The sequence below is a fragment of the Gossypium hirsutum genome, chromosome D10, assembly GCF_007990345.1.
Source record: "Gossypium hirsutum isolate 1008001.06 chromosome D10, Gossypium_hirsutum_v2.1, whole genome shotgun sequence".
Lineage (NCBI taxonomy): Eukaryota > Viridiplantae > Streptophyta > Magnoliopsida > Malvales > Malvaceae > Gossypium > Gossypium hirsutum.
This window is the reverse complement of record NC_053446.1, coordinates 21282832-21306678: the sequence shown is the minus strand read 5'-3', so window position 1 is coordinate 21306678 and position 23847 is coordinate 21282832. Positions and strand designations below refer to the sequence as shown.

The following is a 23847-nucleotide window of genomic DNA, read 5'->3' as shown; positions in this document are numbered from 1 at the left end:
CCAATTGGACCTTAACGTGCCAGGCGTTGAGATGCACAAAGAATGCCTCAAGAATTACTGCCCGAATTGTCGGGTCCTCATATGGTGTTCATTCAAACTATATGAATGTGATAAAAACATTAGCTATATATATACTTCTAAATACGAAATCGACTACCTTATTTGTATATTGTTCAAAATTAAATAAATACATACATCTACTTCCGATCGCTGGTCCAATAGAAGCCGTTTATCTTCAAACTCAATAGGTAATCCCAATGACTTAGGTCATGGTTCCACCTAATTAAATAATTTATTAGCATAATAATTTTATTTTAAATCAATTTGATAATGGTAATATATACTGAATTTTACCTTGTTACGAGTGGAAATGTATACGGGTAGTCCACTCGAGGACGTAAAAGTGGAAGGCAGTACTGAGCCTATGATTGTAGTAGTAAAAGGAAACCACCAATTTTGATTTTTTCTGATTTCGTCGCCTAATACATCTCCTACTACAATGTCGGCAACACTGTGGACCCCCAACTAAGTTTCGCTAGCCTGTTTAAAACTGATGAGTTTCAGCAATCACCTTAAATGTACAAGGTTTCGTGACTTATCAGGTATCAGAATACCCCCGATAATATGAAGGATGTACACCTGAGCGTATCGTACTCTTTTCTCTTCAGTAGAATCCTCCGCCAGTTCCATGAAATTATTTCGTAATAAGGCCATTTCAATTTGACCTCCGATAATCATCTTCGGTACTACACCCAAAAGCTCGTAACAGACGATCCCTCAATTAGTAGATTGAACAAACTCGATAACTACCGATCCGTCCACGGGTAACCCCAACTGTAATTGCATATCCTCTAGAGTGATAGTACACTCGCAGCATGAAAATAGAATGTGTGCGTCTCTAGTCTCCACCTCTCCACCAACGCAATTATGAGTTTCGAGTCTAACTTACACCCCCCGCCTAAGTAGGCCACGTGGAAAAAGTCAATTTTCCTCAAGTAAGTTTTGCTTAATGGTGATGAAGGACTAGGTAGATTACGAATATGGCATTGCAAAATTCGATCATCCACCTATTTACATAAGAAGTTATAAAAAATATTAAGTTCAATTATAATTATGAAATAAAAAAATAAAAAAATTATTTTTACCATTTGCAATTGATTGACGGAGATGTGCTTGTCATCAAGATGGATTAAAGACCCGACCATTGCTAAAATGAACACAAACAATTTTTTAATAAAAATACTATTTCTTGGAATTAATAATAAAAAATAATATTAACTTAGATAAAAATAGAATTTAGGATAGTAATTTGAGAGCTTTTTGAGAATTGTGAGAAATTTGAGAAATTAGAAGAGAATTTGTGAGAATTGTGTGTGAAAAATTTATTGTGAGGGGTTTATACTCTTTTTTTTGGACCGTTGGGGGTCTAACGGCTAGTTCAAATAGCCGTTGGAGTATGGGCAAAAGAGTGCCCATGTGGACGCTTTTTAGAAAAGCGCTTCCACATTAAAGCGTTTTACCTGACATCAGGGAAAAAAGCGCTAAGCTAAACACGTTTTTCTACGTTTCCCTTGAAAATGACACCAGCTCAAAATATTTTTGTAAAAACGGATCATTCCCATTTTTTTTTGAAAAAATCGACCCATTTTTTGTATTTTTTTTTGGAAATGGGGCTTTTCTGGTCAATTGTTATTTTTTCTTTGCAAACTAGAATGCAAAATTGAAAGAATAACAAAAACAAGAACAAAAATACAAGATTGAAAGAATACAAAACAAAATGCAAAATTGATTATTATGAACCATGTAACATTTCCAACATTTTTTTAATCACATCTCCATTGATTTAATCACAAACCTAAAAATTTAATCATAAAGAACAAGCATTACAAACATAGTCAGTAGCTTGTTCGGATCTACACACTCCAAAGTCCCAAAATCAGTAGGTTTTTTGCCTAAAAATCTAATCTATTTGCCATTCAACTGCAGTAATGTTCTTCAAATAAACATATCTTTCTTTTCCATCATCCAGAAAACTTCTAAAACCCATTAAAATCAGATTATAATACTCTTTGTTCCACCTTTGACAACCATGAAAACAACGAAAATTGACATCCAAGAACCATCACTTACCATCAACAACACCCAAAGAACATCATCACCACAAGCCCTCAGTTCAACTGAGATCCAAGCCCCGTCCTCGTAAATTCAAATCAAACCTTAGCATACTTTCACTGAACTCATAACGAGACCACCGAACACCAAAAATAGAGGTTAACGTGGTGGCTCGATGTTGGTTCTGGGTATAGGCTGCTGATTTAAAATTTGAACAAAGAAAAATAAACAGTAGACCTAAGTGACTACCATAGAAGAAGATAATCAATGGTGATAGTTTTCATCGTCGATGATGGTTTTGGACATGGGAATTGTCTGTTTGGCTGCTTAGAAAATCAGGGGAAAGCAGAAGAAGACCAAAAGATGATCAGTAGAAAAAAAGAAGAGAGAAAATGAGAAGAAAAATGCTTTTGAGTATGGATGTCGTCTAATTTGTGCTGTGGAGGAGAAAAACTACAATGGCTAGGACCTTCGTTGGAAAAGGTGAGAAGAAAAGTGCCATGTGGCAGTATAGCGGTTCAAGTGCAATTAAAGTCAAGTATCTTTTTGGAAAATGGAAGTAGAGTTGGCCATGGTCGGACTGGATCGGGTTCGGATTGAGTTCTAATAAAATTTTAGGTCTGATTGATAGGTTTGGGCTTGGTCCGATCCGAAAAATGAGTTTAAATTTTTTCTCAAACTTGGCCCAAATAAAAATGCTAAAATCTAGGTTCGGCCCGCCCCTATTAATTTTTTAATTTTATTTTTTATATAATTTTTTCTTAAAAATATAATACACTAAAAATTATTAAAATAAATTTTCCTCAACAATTTGAAAATAAATTTAAAAAAAAAGTATTTATACTTAAATAACTAAGATAAGTGCAACTTAACAACCAAATGTCTCTAAAATAGTTACAAAATTAACAATAAAACAAATGTTGTACAATATCCAAACATTAACAACAAAATAGTAGCAATATAATAGTGAAATAGTAGCAAAATAATGGCAAAAAGTGGAAAAATAACAACAAAATGACACATTATTGCAAATTCGAGCCGGGCCTAGGCCAAAAAATCCTTACCTGAGGCCCGACCTATTTTCTAAATAGGCCTTATTTTTTGCCAAAACCCATTTATTGGGCCTATATTTTTGCCCAAACCCTCCCATTTTTCGGACGGACTTTTGGGCTAACTCTAGATGGAAGCAAAGTATATGGGACACATTAAATATTTAAAACTTTAGATATTACATTAAAAATTTTACTAAAATATAATGGACAAATATGTCATTATCCCTTTTTATTTCGAACACAATAATTAATTTCACTTTGATATGATGATAACACAAAATTGTCACACTTGATTTTCATCAAGGATCGAAAATTAAAGAAGGTTTAGGAGTAAATTGAAAGAGATAGTAGGTCCGATAGACTCTTCTGAAAATCTGGAAATTTTAGTAGCTGGATGGTAAATATTTGAGTCTCAATCTTGGTTTAATTAAGTTGGAACTGGCTGGTTCTTTAATGGGAAACAAAATGATTAGAGATGAATCGCTTATTTGGGACTTTGGTGACTGTGCGTGAAATGTCATATATATGTATGAGGAGGATTATTTTGTAGGCAGAATTCTTCTCATTATTGTTTTATTTTCTTCTCTTCTGCATCATCTTCTTTAATTGCTCCAAAAAAAAACAAAAAGTTGAGGAAAGCTTTGCATGGGACAATGATCATGAGGTTTGAGTTTGGAAAGTAGAGAATCCAGTGAACTAGTAAGTTTTTTAATCTTTTTGTATTTGTGGATTTGAGAAAAAAAGAAGTAAGGATTTTTGGAATCTTTGAAAAGCTTCTACATGATACTGGATTCTAGGTTTTAAAGTTTGAATACGTTTAGTTTTATTGGTATATGGGTTGTCGTGTTTAGCTTCCAATATGAATGAGACTCTAGCATTCGAAAAAGCTAAGCTAGCGAGGATGAGGGATAGTAGGTGAGTTTCTAAACTCCACTATTTAGGGTGTTGTTTTGGTTGTTGTGCTACTTGTATCTTCTGGTCTAAGTTCAGCTTGAGTTATATGGTTGTATATGATTTTGGTAAATGAGAAAGTTGTGCATGCATAAAGTTGTGCAATTACATGAATGTTTGTTAGCATGTTCTTGAATTGCATAATAGAATTGGTTTGTGTCGTACTCCATGATATAGTATGATTTCTAAAATGTAGAGTACGGAGGAAATTATTTGATTGTTTAGTTGAAGATAGGAAAATTGGTGATACGAACCTGGTCGCATCATGTCACGATACAACTCGACGGCATCAGCATTGGTCCAAACATGAGGGTCCCAAGTGCAAAATAAAGTGTTAATTCCAGTTTGCTAGTTTGGTTGCTAGAAAAATAAGGATGTTTAACACTTTCAGTTCTCTTAGCTATAGTTTAATTGTTGGAATAAAAGTTAATTCGGTTTTAGTTATATTAGTTAAATTATGTTTCGATTTGGACATTAATAATTTAGGTTTTAAATGTGTCAAAATCTTGACATTTTAAATGTGTTTTAAACTTATTAATTCTTTCCGAATTCATACAGCTTTAATATATGATTTAAATTGGTCTTAGTTTAGACGAATTAAATTGAAATTAGTTTTGACAAATTAAATTGGTCTTAGTTCAGACACCTTAATTGTGTCTAGCGTCTAGACAAATTAATTGTCTCAAATTTATTTTTTATGTTGCATTAAACCGACCTTTAAAAGTGTTTTGTACGTTGGCTGAATGTGCTGCTCACAATGGATTCAATGAACTCTGGCTGCACCTAGACGTGCATGAACCTTGCAGCTTCTGTTTACTCTCTCCCAAGCATCTTTTCGTGACAACCAACAGCCAAGAGTTCCCTCACCTAATTCAGCAGTTGAACAACATCAATTCACATCTCCTGGTCGATTATATGCCTACTTAATTCAGCTCACCTACAAGTTCATTAACCGACTGTTCGTGGAATGCAAAGGTTATGTCCATTAGCGTTTTCCATGCTAGATACATTCATTTTGCTGTTTTGTGCATTCGTTGCACCAAGGATACAAATTACTCCAGCTTTCAAAGCAAAGATCAAATAAGTTAACTGAACTGCTCAACTCAGCTGATAAGTGCATTCAGCTGACCATTCGGGTAGTGCAAAGGCTAAAGCTGTTGACTTGACCAATGATTAGATGCATCCATTTATTGACTCCATTATTTCAGCTCAAGAATCGAACTTGTCAAGGTGAATTGCTCAGCCATTAAGTCAGCCCTATGGCTGTTCGGGTATAGCAATAGTCAGTTGAACATTAAGTTAACTCTTGGTTAATTTCAGCTGAAATCTAAGTCAACATTAGAGTGTAATTATTTGCAATTAAATTGAGACTATTCGGTTAGAGCTAAGTGAACTTATAAATAGCTCATTGTAAATTGATTTGAAGGTTACTTAACTTTGAAATTTTATGAATATTAAGCTTAGTGAGTTATTCAACTCCCTTCGTTCTTTTGAGACTCGATTGACTTATCTAACCTAGTCTAGTGGCATCAACCCATTTCTTTCCGAACTTATCACTTCCAGCAAGTGTGGCGTTCACCCCTATACCATAGGTTCCTATCTCCCTAGATAGCGGGTCTCAGTTTGTTATCTTTTAGCCATTTTCGTTAACAAGTGTTGATATAAGAGTAGGGTCGATATTCGCATATAATATCGGTTTATTCTTTCAAACTTGTTCTACAATCACATTCAGCTGAAAACACTCACCTATCACTCCTTTACAAAGCCAACCAACCTAGAAACCCTATTGTTCAGCCTTCATTAACGACACTTCTCAATTTACGATCCGGTATTTATGCAACTCATAATCAACTTCGAGCATGAGTTCGTATTATTTGGTATCAGAGCTAGCCAAATTGAGTAAGCAAATTCGTTCTTGAAGCTCCCGAGATTGTTAAAAAAGAAAAAAATTTGAAAAAGAAAATCAAAATTAAAAAGAAGAGGAAGAAGAAAGTGGTTACAAATTTTGAAAATACAAAAAGGGAGACGTGACTTGTGTTAAAAAAAGAAGAAGAAAAAAAGTTAGCTCAAAAGTTTCAATTTTTTTAAAGTAAATTTTCTTACTTAAAACCCTGTTCAGCCACACTTATAAACTTTTTTTCTTTCTAGCCCACCTTCTTACCTATATATTTCCAACCTTCACATTAAATTTTGAAGCCGACACCACCAAGATCGTGCTATTTAGACAAAGTAGTCTCTTACAAACTTTGGGAGGCAAATTTGAGTGGTAAAAGGCAAAAGTGTGTGTGAGTGCAGTAGAGTGAAGAAAAATCCTATATTCAAGTGCAAACACGAGTGTTGAGCGTTAATTTTTTTTATTTTTTATTTCTTTATGAATGAACTTGTAAGGTTTGTGGTGAGGTTTCTTTTCATTACATAATGTCGAGAAGTCTTAAATGACATACGGCGGGTGGCGGTGCATCCAGGGGTGGTTGCATGCAGCCAAGAAGGAACGTAGCCAAAGGAGGAGTTCCTGACCTTCAAGTTCAAGCCATCATATGAAAAATATCTCGCTTGTTCCAATCGCAATTCGATTCTATCCAAGAACAAATGGATCAAATGGATGAGCGAAGTCAGAGAGAAAACACCCCTCCAAACCCGAGAAGAGAATGAGGTCAACGGTGGCAACACGATAATGACCTTTATAAGGCCAACGACGTGGAAAGCAATCAATCATCCAACTAAAGTAGAAGACAGCGAGATCGTAGAAATTGAGGTCCTAGGGATCGTGAGCGAATCAATGACGATCTCAAGAATATTAAGATGGACATCCCTCCCTTTTAAGGCAAAACTAATCTGAAAACGTATCTTGAATGGGAAAAGAAAATAGAGCTCGTCTTCGAGTGCCACAATTACTCGGAGAGCAAGAAAGTTAAGCTTGCAGCCATTGAGTTCTCCGATTATGTTGTTGTATGGTGAGACCAATTAATAACAAGCTGGAGACAAAACGGTGAACGACCCATTTCTACATGGGACGAGATGAAAGCTTTTATGCGGAAGAGGTTCATTCCGGCGTACTACCACCGTGAGCTCTACCAAAAGCTACAACACCTTACACAAGGTAATCGTAGCATCGAGGATTATTTCAAAGAAATAGAGATTGCCATGATCCGAGCCGACATCGAGGAGGACCGGGAAGCCACCATGGCAAGATTCTTAGCTGGATTGAATTCAGATATTGCCAACATAGTCGAACTACAACACTACGTTAAAATTAAAGATATGCTGCATATGACTATTAAAGTGGAGAAGTAACTCAAAAGGAAAAGTGTCGTTCAATCATATTCAAATTCCACTCCTATAATGAAATGAAGCCAAGGAACTAGCAAGCAAGAAAATTTTAATCGAACGAAGAAACCCACTGTAGCCACAAAAGCTAATAAGTCGAGTGGAGAAACGAATAAAGACACAAATGAATTCGTGAACAACTTTACCTAAGACGTTAAGTGCTTCAAGTGTCTTGGAAGAGGCCATATTCCAAATCAGTACCCAAATCGAAGAATAATGGTTATGAGACCCGATGGTGAGATCAAGTTGGAAGAAAAAAAAGAAAAAGAATTAGAATCACCTACCGAAGAAGAAGAAGAACTCGAGTTTGCTGTTGAAGGCAAAATACTCATTGTTAAACGGAGCTTGAGCATTTAAAATGCTGAAGATGAGCAGCAATGAGAGAAATTTTTTCACACACGATGCCACGTTCAAGGCAAAGTGTGTAGCATGATTATCGACTGAGGAAGCTACACAAATGTTGCTAGCAGCATGCTAGTAGAGAAGCTCGGGTTGCCAATGACGAAACATCCTCAACCATACAAGTTACAATGGCTCAACGACAGAGGTGAGTTGAAAGTCACCAAACAAATCGTTATCGCTTTTTTCATCGAAAACTATAACGATGAGGTCTTATACGACGTGGTGCAGATGCATGCGGGCCATTTGCTTTTGGGGAGGCCTTGGCAGTTTGATTGAAAGGTTATTCACGATGGATTCAACAACCGATATTCATTTAAACATCACAGAATGAATGTCACATTAGTGCCCCTTACACCGAAACAAGTCCACGATGACCAAATTCAGATGAAAAATTCTTTTGAAAATTCGAGAGAAAAAAGAAAAATAGAAAAAGAAAGAGTCAATAAAAGAATTGAGTGAAGAGAGCTTTCAAATAAAAGGGAGGATAATTTTTGCTAACCGGCATTTAAATCTTCCTCTTGAATCTTCTTCATTTCAGGTTTGTAAAGCTCTAGCAAAAGACAAGTTCCAACTCCATTATCTACCCGAGGAACGACGATTTCAATTGATTAAAAAGGGTAACTTGGAAAATACACATGTTCTTGACATTCCCAATGGTAATAAAGGTAAGGAACTTATTGATATTCAATCATATTGGAACTTTGTGACTTCCGATGGCATGATTCAAATAAGTCCTTTATAATGATTTGTTTAGTTGTTATATGTTGAAAAGAAATGCTAAATTTGATTCGAATAATGATTTGAAATATTTTCTTAATCATTTGTTTTGTGTTGAATTACAAGATGATTTGATCTTTACTGCTGAATCTAATTTGGATTGTGTTTTGAATTTGTTTGTCATATATAATACACCATCGACACAAACAAGTTTCAATCTATTCAATTTAGAGTGTCATGCGAATTATTTAGTTTCATGCAAGCCAATTTTGAGGTTACCTTTGCCTATTCAATGGGATTTTGAAAATTTTGATCGATCGCACATACCTATGACTAAATTCTATTTCACTAACATATTTGCATTGTTGATAAATGAAAAGCTTACATTTTATTTGAGAATGAGCCAACACAACCGTGTGTTCAAACCTGAATCAAGTTTCCTTAAGATATTGCTAAAAGAAGATGATGGTTTGTTCCCATTGATTAAGCCAAATGTTGACGATTCGTATTGTTTGGACCTACTTGGTGTGTATCATTTCCATAAGAATGTTAACGTATCTAATTTGTCTCTTCTTAATGCAGGCGCTGATTTGAGGACAAATCATTTTCAAAAGGGAGGGATGATACGAACTCAGTCGCATCATGTCATGATACAACTCAACGGCATCGACATTAGTCCACACACGAGGGTCCCAAGTGCAAAATGAAGTGTTAATTCTAATTTGCAAGTTTGGTTACTGGAAAAATAAGAATGTTTAACACTTCCAGTTCTCTTAGCTATAGTTTAATTGCTGGAATAAAAGTTAATTCGGTTTTAGTTAAATTAGATAAATTATGTTTCGATTTGGACATTAATAATTTGGGTTTTAATTGTGTCAAAATCTGGAGATTTTGAATCTATTTTAAACTTATTAATTCTATCCAAATTCATACAGCTTTAATATATTATTTAAATTGGTCTTAGTTTAGACGAATTAAATTGGACTTAGTTTTGACAAATTAAATTGGTCTTAGTTCAGACACATTAATTGTGTCTAACGTCTAAACAAATTAATTGTGTCTCAAATTTATTTTTTATGTTGAATTAAACTAACCTTTAAATGTGTTTTGTAGGTTGGCTAAATGTGCTACTCACAATGGATTCAATGGACGGTATTAAAAAGACTGTCTGCACTTGGACGTGTATGAACCTTGCAGCTGTTGTTTACTCTCTCCCAAGCATCTTTTCGTGACAACCAACAGCCAAGAGTTCCCTCACTTAATTCAGCAGCTGAACAACATCAATTCACACCTCCTGGTCGATTATATGCCTGCTTGATTTATCTCACCTACAAGTTCATTAACCGACTGTTCGTGGAATGCAAAGGTTATGTCCATTGGCATTTTCCATGCTGTATACATTTCTTTTGTTGTTTTCACATTCGTTTCACCAAAGATACAAATTACTCCAGCTTTCAATGTAATGATCAAATAAGTTAAATGAACTGCTCAACTAAGCTGATAAGTGCATTCAGCTGACCATTCGGGTAGTGCAAAGGCTAAAGCTGTTAACTTCACCAATGATTAGATGCATCCATTTATTGACTCCATTATTTCAGCTCAAGAACTGAACTTGTCAAGGTGAATTGCTCAGCCATTAACTCAACCCCATGGCTGTTTGGGTATAGCAATAGTCAGTTGAACATTAAGTTAATTCTTGGTTAATTTCAGCTGAAATCTAAGTCAACATTAGAGTGTAATTATTTGCAATTAAATTGAGACTATTCGACTAGAGCTAAGTGAGCTTATAAATAGCTCATTGTAAACTGATTTGAATTTTACTTAACTTTGAAATTTTATGAATATTAAGCTTAGTGAGTTATTCAACTCCCTTCGTTCTTTTGAGACTCAATTGACTTATCTAGCCTAGTCTAGTGGCGTCAACCCGTTTCTTTTCGAACTTATCACTTTCAGCAAGTGCCGCGTTCACCCCTATACCATAAGTTCCTATCTCCCCAAATAGCGGGTCTTGGTTTGTTATCTTTTAGCCAATTTCGTTAACAAGTGTTGATATAAAAGTAGGGTTGATATTAAATATAATATCTGTTCATTCTTTCAAACTTATTCTACAATCACATTCAGCTGAAAACATTCACCTATCACTCATTTACAAAACCAACCAACCTAGAAACCCTATTGTTCAGCCTTCATTAACGACACTTCTTAATTTACGATCGAGCATCTATGCAACTCGTAATCAACTCTGAGCACTGGTTCGTATCAATTGGCGTAATGGAGGAATGAACATATTGAAAGGAGATTTAAGGAGGCTTGGTTAGATAAATGGTCTACTAGCTTTATGGAGTGGCATCATGGCAATGGTCTACTGGCTTTATAGAGTAGCATTATGGTAATGGTCTACTGGCTCTATGGAGTGGCATCACAGAGATGATCTACTGGCTCTATGGAACGACACCATGAAAATGGTTTACTGGCTCTTTGGAATTGAAAGTCCACGACTAGCCTTGACATGATGTAATAAAAGACAGGTTCGCCTTATGAAAAAATGAAGTTTGCTAGGACAGTAAACAGGGAAGTCTGCTAGGGCATATAAGTGGAAACTGCTTTATGACTCGCATAGTAAAAAGGTCTGTCATAATAGTTATGGCGTGTATGGGAACGTTGGCAAGTGTATTGATAAGAGGTCTAGCCAAGACGCTAAAGCAAGAGGAATATATGAGAACGTCTAGAATGGGGATATACGTGGAAAAATGGGGTTATCCTTAAGAATATTTGCAAATATATATTTGTTATTAAGAGTCCGCTAGAGGTAACAAACAAGCTAACATTGGTTATGAGAAAGTGATACGATTCTCCAAATCCTATTTCTAAGTGTTTCTTGACAAGGGGGTCACCAGAAAAAGAGATGTCCACCAAGGACTATCTTATGCAGGAAGTCCGCTAAGAACTTTTTTATGTGAAATGTTCGCCAATGACTATCTTGAAGACGGAAATGTTCGCAACAATCAACGGATGAAAAGGGATGTCCGTTAGGACTATCTAGCGTTGAGAAGCCCACTAAAGACTATCTTATAAATTGGAAGTCCACCTTACATGATCTAGCATGAAGATAGTCTGTTAGGGACTATTGGTGGCTTTGAAGTCCATTAGGACTATTTAATTAAATAAATATCTATGTATACTATCTTGAAGAGGGAAAGTCCAATAAGACTATCTTATAGGTACAGCTTCGCAAGGAAAGAGTAGTGCTTAAATATCCACCAAATCTTATATTCGAAGGCTACATACGAGAATGGAAGTAAATAGGTTCCCTCTAAAAATGGTATACACACAAGTTAAATTACAAGGAAGTGGATGACTGGATAATACAGTAAGTAGATTTTGAATTTGACGTAGAATGAAGGAATTAGGGTAAGAATCTGTCATTACAATAAAGTGTGTACTAGTCAGCCAAAGTTAACCAATGATACGAGATGAGATATCTAACAAGTTTATTAGAAAAGAAAGGCTATAAATCTGAGATGAAGTTTAAGTCTCTTGTAAGAGTCGTCGAGGCACATACAACTTAGAGAAATTCTGCCACAGATGTACCCATCAACAGTTTGTTCAAGAAGAGCGTATAGGTGTCGACCACGCCAACCAAATTGCGAGAGCTTATATGAAACTTAAGGAGTTATTTACATGCATTAATCCTTGTTGCTTGTAACATCAATACGCTATTATTTAATAATTTATATATGGAATCTCACTAAGTTCATTCGAACTTATGAGTGGTTTGCCTTAAATGCAAGATCGAAGGCTGTTATGAAAGCTATGAGAAGGGACCAAGCTAGACCTTGCGAAATCTATGTAGGTTTCTTTGAAGCTGTATCATGCATATAGAGTGGCGCCCTTAGAGGCTATGCCTCTGGGATTGAATATGTAATGAAGCAAAATTCAACTTGTTAAAATTACATATATAGGTATATTCAGTAGATGGGTATGTTGTAAAGAACATTTTTCTACTTAGTTAATCGTATAATAAGAGATTTCATACGATGTTCATTTATGAAAATGCTTTGCTTAGTTAATTGATTAAGTCAAATTTGTATGTGGACGTAGCATTGAGTCTAGCATAGAATTAAATAAATTGGAAATATGTTGTTATGTAACGAATACATTGTGACATTTAGTACCCGAATTTAACGATCGGTTTGGGTATAGTGTTACAAAACAAATTTGCTTCATATAAAACATAAATTTTATATAGATGTTTTATTTAAATAGAAATATTGTATATAACATAACTAAAAAATGTTTATTACAAGCTATGTTTATGATTATATAATATATAAGAATTTATAAACATAATTAATATTATTCTATAATATGCATATGAACTTTTATGATTTTTTTTGTTTATTTGTATGTAATATTAATAGTTATATGGTATGTACATAAATTTTAATTATTTGAATTATTATCTAATATATATATATATATAAAAGGTACAAGTTTGGAAAAACTTTTAAATTGGTAAGAATAATTTTTATTATTTATTATATTACTAAAATGGTATTTGAATAATTTTTATTTTATTATTAAAATTTTAATATTAAAAAATATTTATTATATTTAGGCTTAAGGGTAAAAAAATGTCTTTAGTAAAGAAATAAAAGAAAATCAATTAAGCCCTTAAAAGAATGTACTCAATTGAGCCCTCAATTCAACTAGGCTTTGTCGATAATGAAAACCATTATTGACCGGCTTGATTATTAACAGATGCTCACGCGATTGACAAAATCAATGAGAAGTCAACACATGACATGCCACTTGGACAAGTATGCTGATGTGACATCTTTTAACCTAATTATTAATGTCACATTAATAAATTTAACAAAAAAAATAGTATTAACAATATGACTTGATTTTTAAAATTTAAAAAGTAAAGAGACTAAATTTTTGGAAATAAAAGTATAAGAACTAAATTCTAAATTTGTGAAGAGTACAAGGACTTATGGTATATTTTAACCTAATTATTAATGATTGTTTCGTTATAAATTTGGACCTTTTCAGATTTTAGATTAGATCTATCTCGGGTTTTAGCTCGAATTGGTTTCGAGTTTGAGCTCAAGCTCGAGTCGGCCTTAGGCTTAGGATTTTTCAGGCTCGGATTCTTCAAGCTTGAGCTTTATTAGGCTCAAATTTTGATCGGACACAAATTTTTTGGGGTTTGGATTTCTTGGGCTTGGATAATTATGGGGTTAAATTTTCTCAAATTTAGATCTTTACGAGCTTAGATTGACACAAGCAAATTTTCGGGCTCGAGTCTATTTTGTCAACTCTATTTATCGTTACTCTTAAACACTTCATTTTATCTTAAATGACATTAAATTTTAAATGATTTTGAATACACCTATAAAATGCTTGGAATAAATTACATGAATGTTTCAATTTGAATGTTAGATGTTAGAAAAATAGAATTACCAGACAAAGAGGAGGAAGATTCAGAAAAAAAAACTCAAAAAAAAAAGAAAGAGAATGTAGAGTAAATAAAGAATAAAGGTAAGATTTTAAAGGATGATATAGTCATAAAAGAAAAATAAATAAAGGGTTAAATCATTATTTGGGGCCTAAACTTGGTAATTATTCTCAATTGGAACTTTAACTTTTTTTGTGTGTGTCAAAGTTAAGTCTTGAATTTGATAATTGTTCAAACATTGGGGTATGAACTAGGCAACTATTCCCATATTGGGGTTTGAATTGTTTTTTTTTTGTCTAAGTTAGTTCTTAAACTAGACAATTGTTCTCATATTAGGATCTGAACTTGATAATTATTTTCACATTGAAACCTAGACTTTAGAATTTTCAAAGAACTATTAAAGACTAACTTGGATTAAAAAAAAATTTAAGTGCCAACGTGGGAATAAATATCAAGTTCAGGATCAAACTTGAAAAAAAAAGAAGTTGAGGTCCAATGTAAAAAAATCATCAAATTTAAAGCTTAACTTGAATAAATAAATTTTAAACCCCATTATGAGAATAGTTGCCAAAAATTAAAAGAATGATTTATCCCATAAATAAATGAAGTATTCAACACATTGTTATTAAAAAATAAAATTTGGAGTGGTAAATCAAACAAGTAACAAAATCCGTACAATCAAGTTGCTTACACGGCACTCTAAAGTGTAAACAAAAAACCATATGCTGAGCTTATAAATAAAGGATAGTAGTTATTTCATCTATATCACACTTACCATTCTTTGTGAGCTATGCACCACAATGCTTTCCTGCAACAACCACTTTCCCTTCTCTAATTTTATAAATCAAAGACGAATAATTGTATTTTCATCCTCTCCTATGAGGATCACCCCCACATTATCAGTTTCTTCATTTTATTACGAGACAAAAGTTAATGCTTGAGTAGGTTTACTATTTGTAGCTCCACTGCAATAAATAGCAAGTGTTGAACACGCTCCTCCTCTATTGCACGTTGGCAATGCCATTGATAATCTTATTAATTTCACTTTACCAAAGACTAAGGTAACTTGAGATAGTTGTGGGCTGCCAAGTTTCCTTTACAGTAGTGCATGGATCATTATTATTACCAAAATAAATTTGGTTTTTCATAAAATCTAGAAAACTAAATAATATCCAAAAATAAGATTCATTAATCAGAAGAAAACATTCTTTCTTACTGTCTGTTTGAGCTTAAAAGAAAATCAAAGTAGCGATAAAATAGAAACCAGGTCAATAAATGAGGTAGGTATGAGTAAAAAAGGGACTTAAAAGAATATTGGTAAGATAAAATGGCATTTATCATTTGACCATTTTCTCCAAGGCTTGAGACTCGGGCAAGCCGAGGTATCCATGGTTGCGAATCTCAGACAGAAACTCGAAAAATCTTCGTGTTTCTCCTTGCAGGTCAAACCTATCAGACCAGACAGATAGTTCACACTTGAAGCATGTCTGGTATGTGAAATACATTTTAATATAAAATTTATATTTACAACATTAATGGTTAAGGAAAAAAAGAATTGAAAGAGTACCAAACCTAACCGTTTAAATCAGTGAGTGGGCATGGTTGCTGTCCAAATAGTCTTCCTATTCAAGTAAAGGTGGTTGAAGTTTGGCACATTGAGTGAAAAAGTGGGCAACCCTTTTTCTCTCAACCCTTCCCTTTCTTATACTCGTTTTCTGATATGAATGTGATCATCATCATCAACTGCAGCAACCCCTTTGATGATTTCTTTCTTTTAAAAACATGTACACAGCCACCAAAAGTTAAAAAAAGGTGGCAAAAGAAAAAAAAATGAAAAAGTTGGACATTTCCATACCCACCCAAGGGAAACAAAAAAGGTTAAAGAATTTGTGTTTGGAAAGGTAAGAAACATTACAATAGTGAGTAGAAAGAAACAAAATAGAAACTCTCCCCCATGTGTTAGATAAAAAGGCTAGGACCAAGAAAAAGATTATTTGAAACAACAATGTTGTATGGGATAGATGGAGGCTGTTTGCTGCTGTTCTTCTTTTTGTAGCTTCTCATAACTTAGCTTTTTGAAGGGTTCTTGCAGAATTTGGAAGTTTGAAGCTCTCTCTTAAAGGTACATTACGCGTATGTTTTAGTTTTTTTAGCATTTTTGTTTATATAAAGTTTTGGGCTTTTGTCAATTATGTTGTTCATGATCAAAGGTAATCTTTTTTCTTTTGGCTCTGTGTTAATTATGTTCTTGGGGAAGGAGTAGAAAACTATAATTTTCAAAAAGTGAGCTTTTCTTTAAGGTAGTAAACTTTTAGTATTAAAATTTTCCTGTCTTTGGATCTTTTCTGTACGAGTGTCAGATGTTTTGTTGGAGAATTAATTGTTGTCTTTTAAGCTTTAAACAACACAGATCCCCCCCCCCCTCTCCATGGCAAGTATTATATGTTCTCAAAACCAGGAGTTTCTGAAAATAAAAAATCTCTAGCATTTGAGTATTTATGGTGAACTTTTTTTGTGGGGTTTCTACTAGGAGAACTCAAGCTTCCCAGAAGGAAAAATTTCTGCGGAGAGGAAGTTTATGCTGATTGTCAAGGATTTCTGTACTATTATTTTAATTATATAAAAAGTGACAAAATTATCTTTCATGGGTGATTAACAAAACAAATGGACTTTCATGCCTGCTTGTATATGTCTGCAAGGGTTTCTATACTTGGACTGAAATGTTTTGAGCTTAACTTGGAACCATAAGAAACAAACTGGTGGGTTAAACCCAATTTACTTATATCCTGTGAGAATATGGAGGCTGTTTTTCGTTCAACTTACACCGAATTCTGAATCACCATACCAAAATTCCCCTGTTTCTTCTCGTGTCATCTGTTCTTTTCATTTTGCTTTTTGTTCGATTCATTCATGGTGGTGGATGACCTTAGTTTCAGGCCTATAGCCTCCTTTGTGAGAAGTTTTAATTCTCTTTTAATGAGTAGTTTTGGGACCTTATCCTTATGAATAATCAAGCTAATTTACTTGTTATTGTGTTTACAAAAGTTTCCATGTCGTAACATTTGTTCTTTATTTAAGAACTTTTGCATCATGAAAAGCCTGAAAAGTTTCCAAGTCATAACGCTTATCAAGCATTTTAATCAGATTTCATGGTTGAAAACTTGAATTTTAGAATCTGCATGAAACATTAAATGTTTTGATTAATGCATTGTTTTTCATCCTTATCTTTCATGATGGACACTATGCTGTATAGCACTGTAATTACATTAGATCTTATGCATCTCTTTACGACTCCAGATAGGACCGTCGTTTTGGCCCTTGCACGAGTGGATTTGCTGGCTTTTTTTGGTTATTCTGTTTCTTCACATGCTTAGACCAACAAAGTAATGCTGGCAGTATGGGAAAGAAAGGAAGTTGGTTTTCTGCAATTAAAAGGGTTTTCATACCACACTCCAAGGAAAAGCTAAGTAATGTAAGTTCGTATTTTTAACTAGGTGCATATGGACTTCGCTACTTTGTCTATGGTTTTGATTAACTATATGAAAAGAACGTACTAATTGTAGATGTTTTTTATTGTTTAATTTCATCATCTATCTCATATTTTTGTTAGAGAAAAACTTACATTTTGTGTATAAGGTTCAAACATCCAGCAGATAGTTGTGATTGCTGATTAGGTAAACAAAAGAACCCGGCATTTGGAAAGATGTCAAAATAGAAATGGGTAGAATTAGTTGCCTTTGGAGAGTGAAATTTCTGATTGAAGACATTTTTGTTGCATAGTCAGCTCTTGAAGTCAATGTGTTTGTTTCATAGATCAAATGTATCTCATGCATCGTAAGAAGCACTCTGGATTTAGTTCTTGTAAAGAATGAACCTTTTTCTACCTAAATGTTATTGAGAAGATGCCTTCTGTTTTTCTATGGTTAAATCCTTCAGGAATCGGATAAACGAAGTGGTAAAGAAAAGAAGAAGAAAGGCCTAGGAAAATTAAGGCATGGAGAAACCAATTCCTTTATTCCCCTCTTTAGAGAACCCAGCAGTATTGAGAAAATTCTTGGGGAGGCTGAAAGAGAGCATAAACTAGTATTCAGGCCTCCAACACCTCCAGAGCAGCCAACGACACCACCTTTTGTGCCTCATAAAGATGCTTCTCCAAGAGTTCCTTCACAGAGGATTGCCTCTCCTAGGATTGCTTCCCCGAGGGCTGCTTCTCCAAGAACCGTTTCCCCTCCACGAGCTGCTTCTCCAAGAGCTGCTCCACCTAAGGTCGTCTGTCCTCGACCAGAACCAACTTTAAGGAATCATCATGCTTCTGCTACGAAAATTCAAGCAGCCTATAGAGGTTATATGGTAAATCTTCACTTTTCTTATTAACAAAAGATTTCAAAGTGCAAATTTCATGGAGGCAACAGGTTTTGAATAGACGAACAATGACAAATTATATGGCCATAAACTGAATAATAGTTCAGCAGAATTAATCTGTTAAAGATTTCATATTTTAAGGACTTATGACAAGTACTGATGTGGGATATTATTGTTTGTGCAAGTCTGGTCTATATTTAGTCACTTTCCCCTCCACTCACATATTATAAATGAACATAATTCCCCTTAAAACCTTTATAGGTAGAAAGGTTAAAAGCCATTTGCTATGAACAACTTTCTAATGGGCTCAGTAATGGCTGAAGTTTCCTTGGGAAAACAGTTAATCGCATTGCTCTTAGTTGTTGGTGATATCATGTTGTATGATGATACACAGTAGAGTCCTTTGCATTGATTTGTCTTGCATCAATAGTTGATTCCCAGATTGATTATCTTGGAACTCATAATACAGGCGAGGAGAAGTTTTCGAGCTTGGAAAGGCCTTGTGAGGCTTCAAGGAGTTGTTAGAGGTCAAAACGTGAAACGTCAAACTTCAACTGCAATGAAACGTATGCAGCTTTTGGTGCGAATACAGTCTCAGATTCAGTCACGCCGGATCCAGATGTTAGAAAACCAAGCACGACAAGAGGTTCATTTTAAGAATGATAAAGAAGTGGAGAGTACCTTGGGTAAATTGGCCTTCAGTCAGGCAGTAAGTTTTCATTTGTTTCATTTCTGGTTGCATATACTCTTCTTTCTAGTCTCATAAGACCTCAGGAAACTTGGTGAAACTTGGAGATAATTCATGCCTGTTTCGTACATATTTACTCTTTATATTCCTGTTAAAATGAGTAACTTAGTTGAGCATTGGATCAGTCCGAGGCAGGCAATGAAGACTGGGATGATAGTGTGCTACCAAAAGAAGAAATCGAGGCAAGAATGCAGAGGAAGGTAGAGGCAGTCATCAAGAGAGAGAGAGCCATGGCCTATGCATATTCCCACCAGGTATTTTTACTACCCCAAATCCAGTTTCAGTTGGATCATGCAGGATGGTTAGTGTATAAACTCATATTTTCAGCATATCTTTTTGCTGAAAGCTGCTAGTTGAAACAATACTTTGTCCTTCAATGGACCCCTCTGTTGGTTAAGCATTCTAGTTTTTCTGTCGTATTGGTGTATAATTTCCTATGGGAATTAAACTGATGAAGCGATCTCGAATGATCATCTGAAGTGTGACTTGGCTTCTGAATATTTTACGTCCAACATTGATAGGGTTGAATGTCAAATCTAATCAAACCTTAGCATTCATCTCCATTTAGTTTGACTTGTATAAGCCTAACTACCGTTGATTTACCTTTCTCCATACAGCTATGGAAAACTACTCCAAAACCAGTTCACGCAGACATTCGCACTCGTGGATTTCCATGGTGGTGGAACTGGTTAGAACGTCAGCTATCTTCTAGCAACACTCCTGAAAGCCAAGGCATTAAGAATTTCCCGCTTACACCACCAAGGCCAAATTCCGAATTGAAGCCTAGTCCAAAACCGCCATTGAGCAGCAAGCAACATCAATTTATGTTTGACAATATGGACACTCCAACACCGAAATCTACAAGATCAACTACACGACCTATGCAAACTCCACCTAGTAGAATCCTACAAGGAAGCAGTTCAGGATTGTCAAAATATTCAAGACCGAGAGCTAGTGGAGCGGATTCGCCATTCGACTTGCCCTTGAAGGATGATGACAGCCTTACTAGCTGCCCACCATTTTCAGTTCCAAATTACATGACACCAACAGTTTCAGCGAAGGCCAAAGCAAGAGCCAACAGCAATCTGAAGGAGATGTTCATGGGGACTCCAGGAAGCGAGTCATCGAAGAGGCGGGTTTCATTCCCTTTGACACAAGGGATAGGATCATTCAAGTGGAGCAAAGGGTCTTTGTTTTCAGGCAAGGATTCAAGCTCTCAAAAGGGTTTAGATAAGAACCAATCGCTTCAATCTATAGGTAATTTGAGTGTGGATTCAACCGTTTCAATGCCTGCTACGGTTGGAAGAAAGCCATTTAACCGATTTGTGTGATCTTCTATTGTTCCTTATTTTTTAACCTTTGATTTCTTCATTTTGGTGTTTATCTGAGTGTATGGTGCTATGTTGAGTTGCACAATTTACTGGTTGTAAGATAAAAATAAAAAAAATTTAAAAAAAAAACCCTATAGGAAATGATGGTTTCAATGTAACACGATTTGGGGTTTGGTAAGCTATTATAGTAATTTTTTTTAATTCTTTATTATTTTTCTAGGTTGGGGATGAGATTTATGGTTATTTGGGATGACAAAATTTGAAGCTGTGAGATCAATTTTAAATTGATTCCCTTCGAATAAAGTAGATTTAAAAAAAAATTGTGGACGGAGTGGACTAGGATGAATTTTTTATTTTGGACCTTGCGTATGGAGTAGTTATAATAACCACTTTTTTCGTTTCGTCTCGTCACTATATGAAATTACTATTTTTTTTTCTTTGTATATATAAGGTAAAAATGTAACAAAATATTATAGAAGAAAATTCATATATTTTATGTTTAAATAATTTTTTAAAGAATTATATTTAGATGTTTACTCGACTTTAAAAAGATTTAAAAGATTAAAGATAAGTACAGAAATTAAATTGAAATAGAGCATGTTTGGGTGGGAGATGGATGTATCTAACATTCATGGAGGTGATAGTGGTTTTTAAGACTATACGTACATAGTGGAGCGGGGCATGTAACATTTTTAAAGTTCCCTTAGTAGTAAGAAGAGTAAACTCTGGAATATATGTGTTAAGATTTCTTAAAGTAAATAAAATGTGAATTATCAATGTTAGTAGAAAAGAGTATCGGATATTGAAGGAACTTAAAACAAGAAATCTGTTGTGAGATAATGATTTGAAGGACTAAATTATAAAAAAATTGAAGAGTAATGGGGCCAAATCGTAAATACTCAAAATTTAAGGGTTTAAAGTGAAAAAATAGAAAAATTTTAGTGACTAAAATTGTCATTTTTCCAAAAGTGTGAATAACAAAATTGTAAATATAAAAAAGTTTCAAGAACAAAATGGTCCTTTTGCAAGAAAAATAATTTTAAGAAATTTACTACAATACCCTTGAGTGTATGGATGAATCAAGGCTATTGGATTTACTTGAAGATTAAGAAAAGGGATATGAACCCTTAGATTATAATTATTATGTTGGTGATATTTTATTATTTAATTATTATTTTAATATATATGATAATTATAAAGGAAGTCTTCATACTTTCAAAAAGCTCTTAACGTCCATGAAAGGGAGAAGAACAAAATTTTGCACTTTATGTAATTTAGTCATTTTCCATTAAATTTACTATTTTCATCCAAAATTCATGAAAATTTCTATAATCACCAAAAAGGAAAAGTGAAGTAGGGATCCTAGAGAGTTCGATTATCATTTTGGAAGTAAGAAATTGGAGTTGGAAGTGAAGGAAGTTAAAGAGAAGTTAGGAAATCAAGGTGTCAAGGCTTGAAGATGAAGATGGAAGTGTGAGAAAGAATGTAGTCAAGAAATTAAGCTAAGTGGTTTTAATTATTATGTTACATTTATTTGAGTGTTTAAATTGATGAGATATTGTAAGAATTAATTTTGTATAATTATTTTTCATGTTCTAAATAAAGAAAATATAATGTTTATGTATGCAGAGAATGGTGAATAATTTTAAGAATAATTGATGAATGATTTTAAGTGAATAACTAAAAGCAAGTGTGAGTTGTTTAATTATGAAAATTTGTAATAAAAATTTTATTAGTGTGACTGATAAATTGTGCATTTGTGATGTTGAAAGTTGTAAATATTTATTTTGATTATTATTTGGATGAGTAAATTGAAAAATTATCTGTTAAAGTGATTAATTTGATAAAAAATGAAGTAATGAGTAAATTGTAAATTTGGATAAAATTCTGAAATTAAGGATTTAAATAGAGAGATTAAATTTTGGATTTTTATGATAAGACTATGAGAATATGATATATTGAAAAATTATATTTAAATTAACATGTTTTAGATTAAAAGAACTAAATTGAAAATTTTCTAAAAGTTCAAAATTTAAGAATTGAAATGTGGAAATCTAAAATTTAAATATTAATTGTTATGTATGGTTTTTTATTTGAAAACTTATAAAAGAGAACATTATGAGATAATGATTGATGTTATAGCAGACTTGTCCATGGGTTGGGTTATCTGTTTAGGCTCGAAGGTCCATCCAAAATTCGAGAGGGTTTGGGTAAAAAAACAAGCCCGAAAAATGGGATTGGGCAAAAAAATTAGGCCCCTTTAAAATATGGGTTGGGCTGGAACATTCAAGCCTCGAGCTTGGCCTGGCCCATTTTAAATTTATAATACTTTATATTATGTTATTTATATATATATATTATGTAATTTAGAACACATGAAAAAAATAAACCTATACTAAATATATAATACTACTCTAATGTAAACATTAAAAAAATGTTAAGATGACTATATAAAAATTTTCAATAAATAAAAAAATGTATAAAATTATTAAATATTAAAATAAAAAAATATAAATATTATTTTTTTTAAAAATTAAAAATAATATGGGTGGGCATAAAATTGGCTTGGGTTAGTATTTTGTAAATATGGGTGGGGGCAAAATTTTAGGCCCAAATTTTGGGTCGGGCCCGGCTTGAGCAAGAATAAAGTATGTTAATATCATGATTAGGCATGGCCCGAACCCGACCCGACCCATTTACACCTCTATGTTATAGGGACTAAATTGTAAAGATTTTAAAATCTGGAAATTTGAGAAAAGGGGACTGACTTATAAAAATCTGGGAATTCTGGGCTGTTTTTGGAAGAAACAGATTCTGTTTTTAAGGACTAAAATCATAAAACAGTAAAAATCGAACTTCAGGGACCAATTTGTAAAAACTGCAAAACTAAAATTTTATGGACTGTTTGTAAAATTTGTAATATTGAAAAATAGGTCCTGTTTAATAAATTCTAAAAAATACAGGAGTGGAAATGAAGAAAATAATTATATAAGTGGTTAAATGAAAATTTTGGAAAATTATTGAATTAAGTCTTAAATTAGAAAATAAATAAGTAAAAGTATATATATACATATATTGAGAATTAATTTAGTAACAACAATATGAAGGTGAAGTGAGTTATATTATGAAGTATTAGTTCATCTTGAGAAATGATTAAATTGAAAAGAAGTTAAATTTAATATAAAATAAATAATATTAGGATGCAAAAGTCACGAGAAGTTTTGATATACGAAGACTTTGAAGTTAAAAAGGAATAGTAATCTAGTATATATTCCGATACCTTTATTCTTTAAATTGACTTGAAATCTAGATTCTCTAATTAAAACTTAATTAATGATGAACTTTTAAAAGGAATTTAAATGTCATATGGAGCCTCGATGCCAG

General features: G+C 33.6%; 1 protein-coding gene across 1 annotated transcript; it reads left to right on the top strand.

Moving 5' to 3' along the window:
• The first annotated feature begins 15406 nt into the window (after window positions 1–15406).
• On the top strand, window positions 15407–20664 carry LOC107914603 (protein IQ-DOMAIN 14). The gene is made up of 6 exons (XM_016843549.2): window positions 15407–16144; window positions 17320–17494; window positions 17959–18372; window positions 18854–19093; window positions 19258–19386; window positions 19750–20664. The coding sequence occupies exons 2-6, from the start codon at window positions 17420–17422 to the stop codon at window positions 20461–20463; spliced, it is 1572 nt and encodes a 523-aa protein (XP_016699038.2). The 5' UTR covers window positions 15407–16144; window positions 17320–17419; the 3' UTR covers window positions 20464–20664.
• The last annotated feature ends 3183 nt before the right edge of the window (window positions 20665–23847 follow it).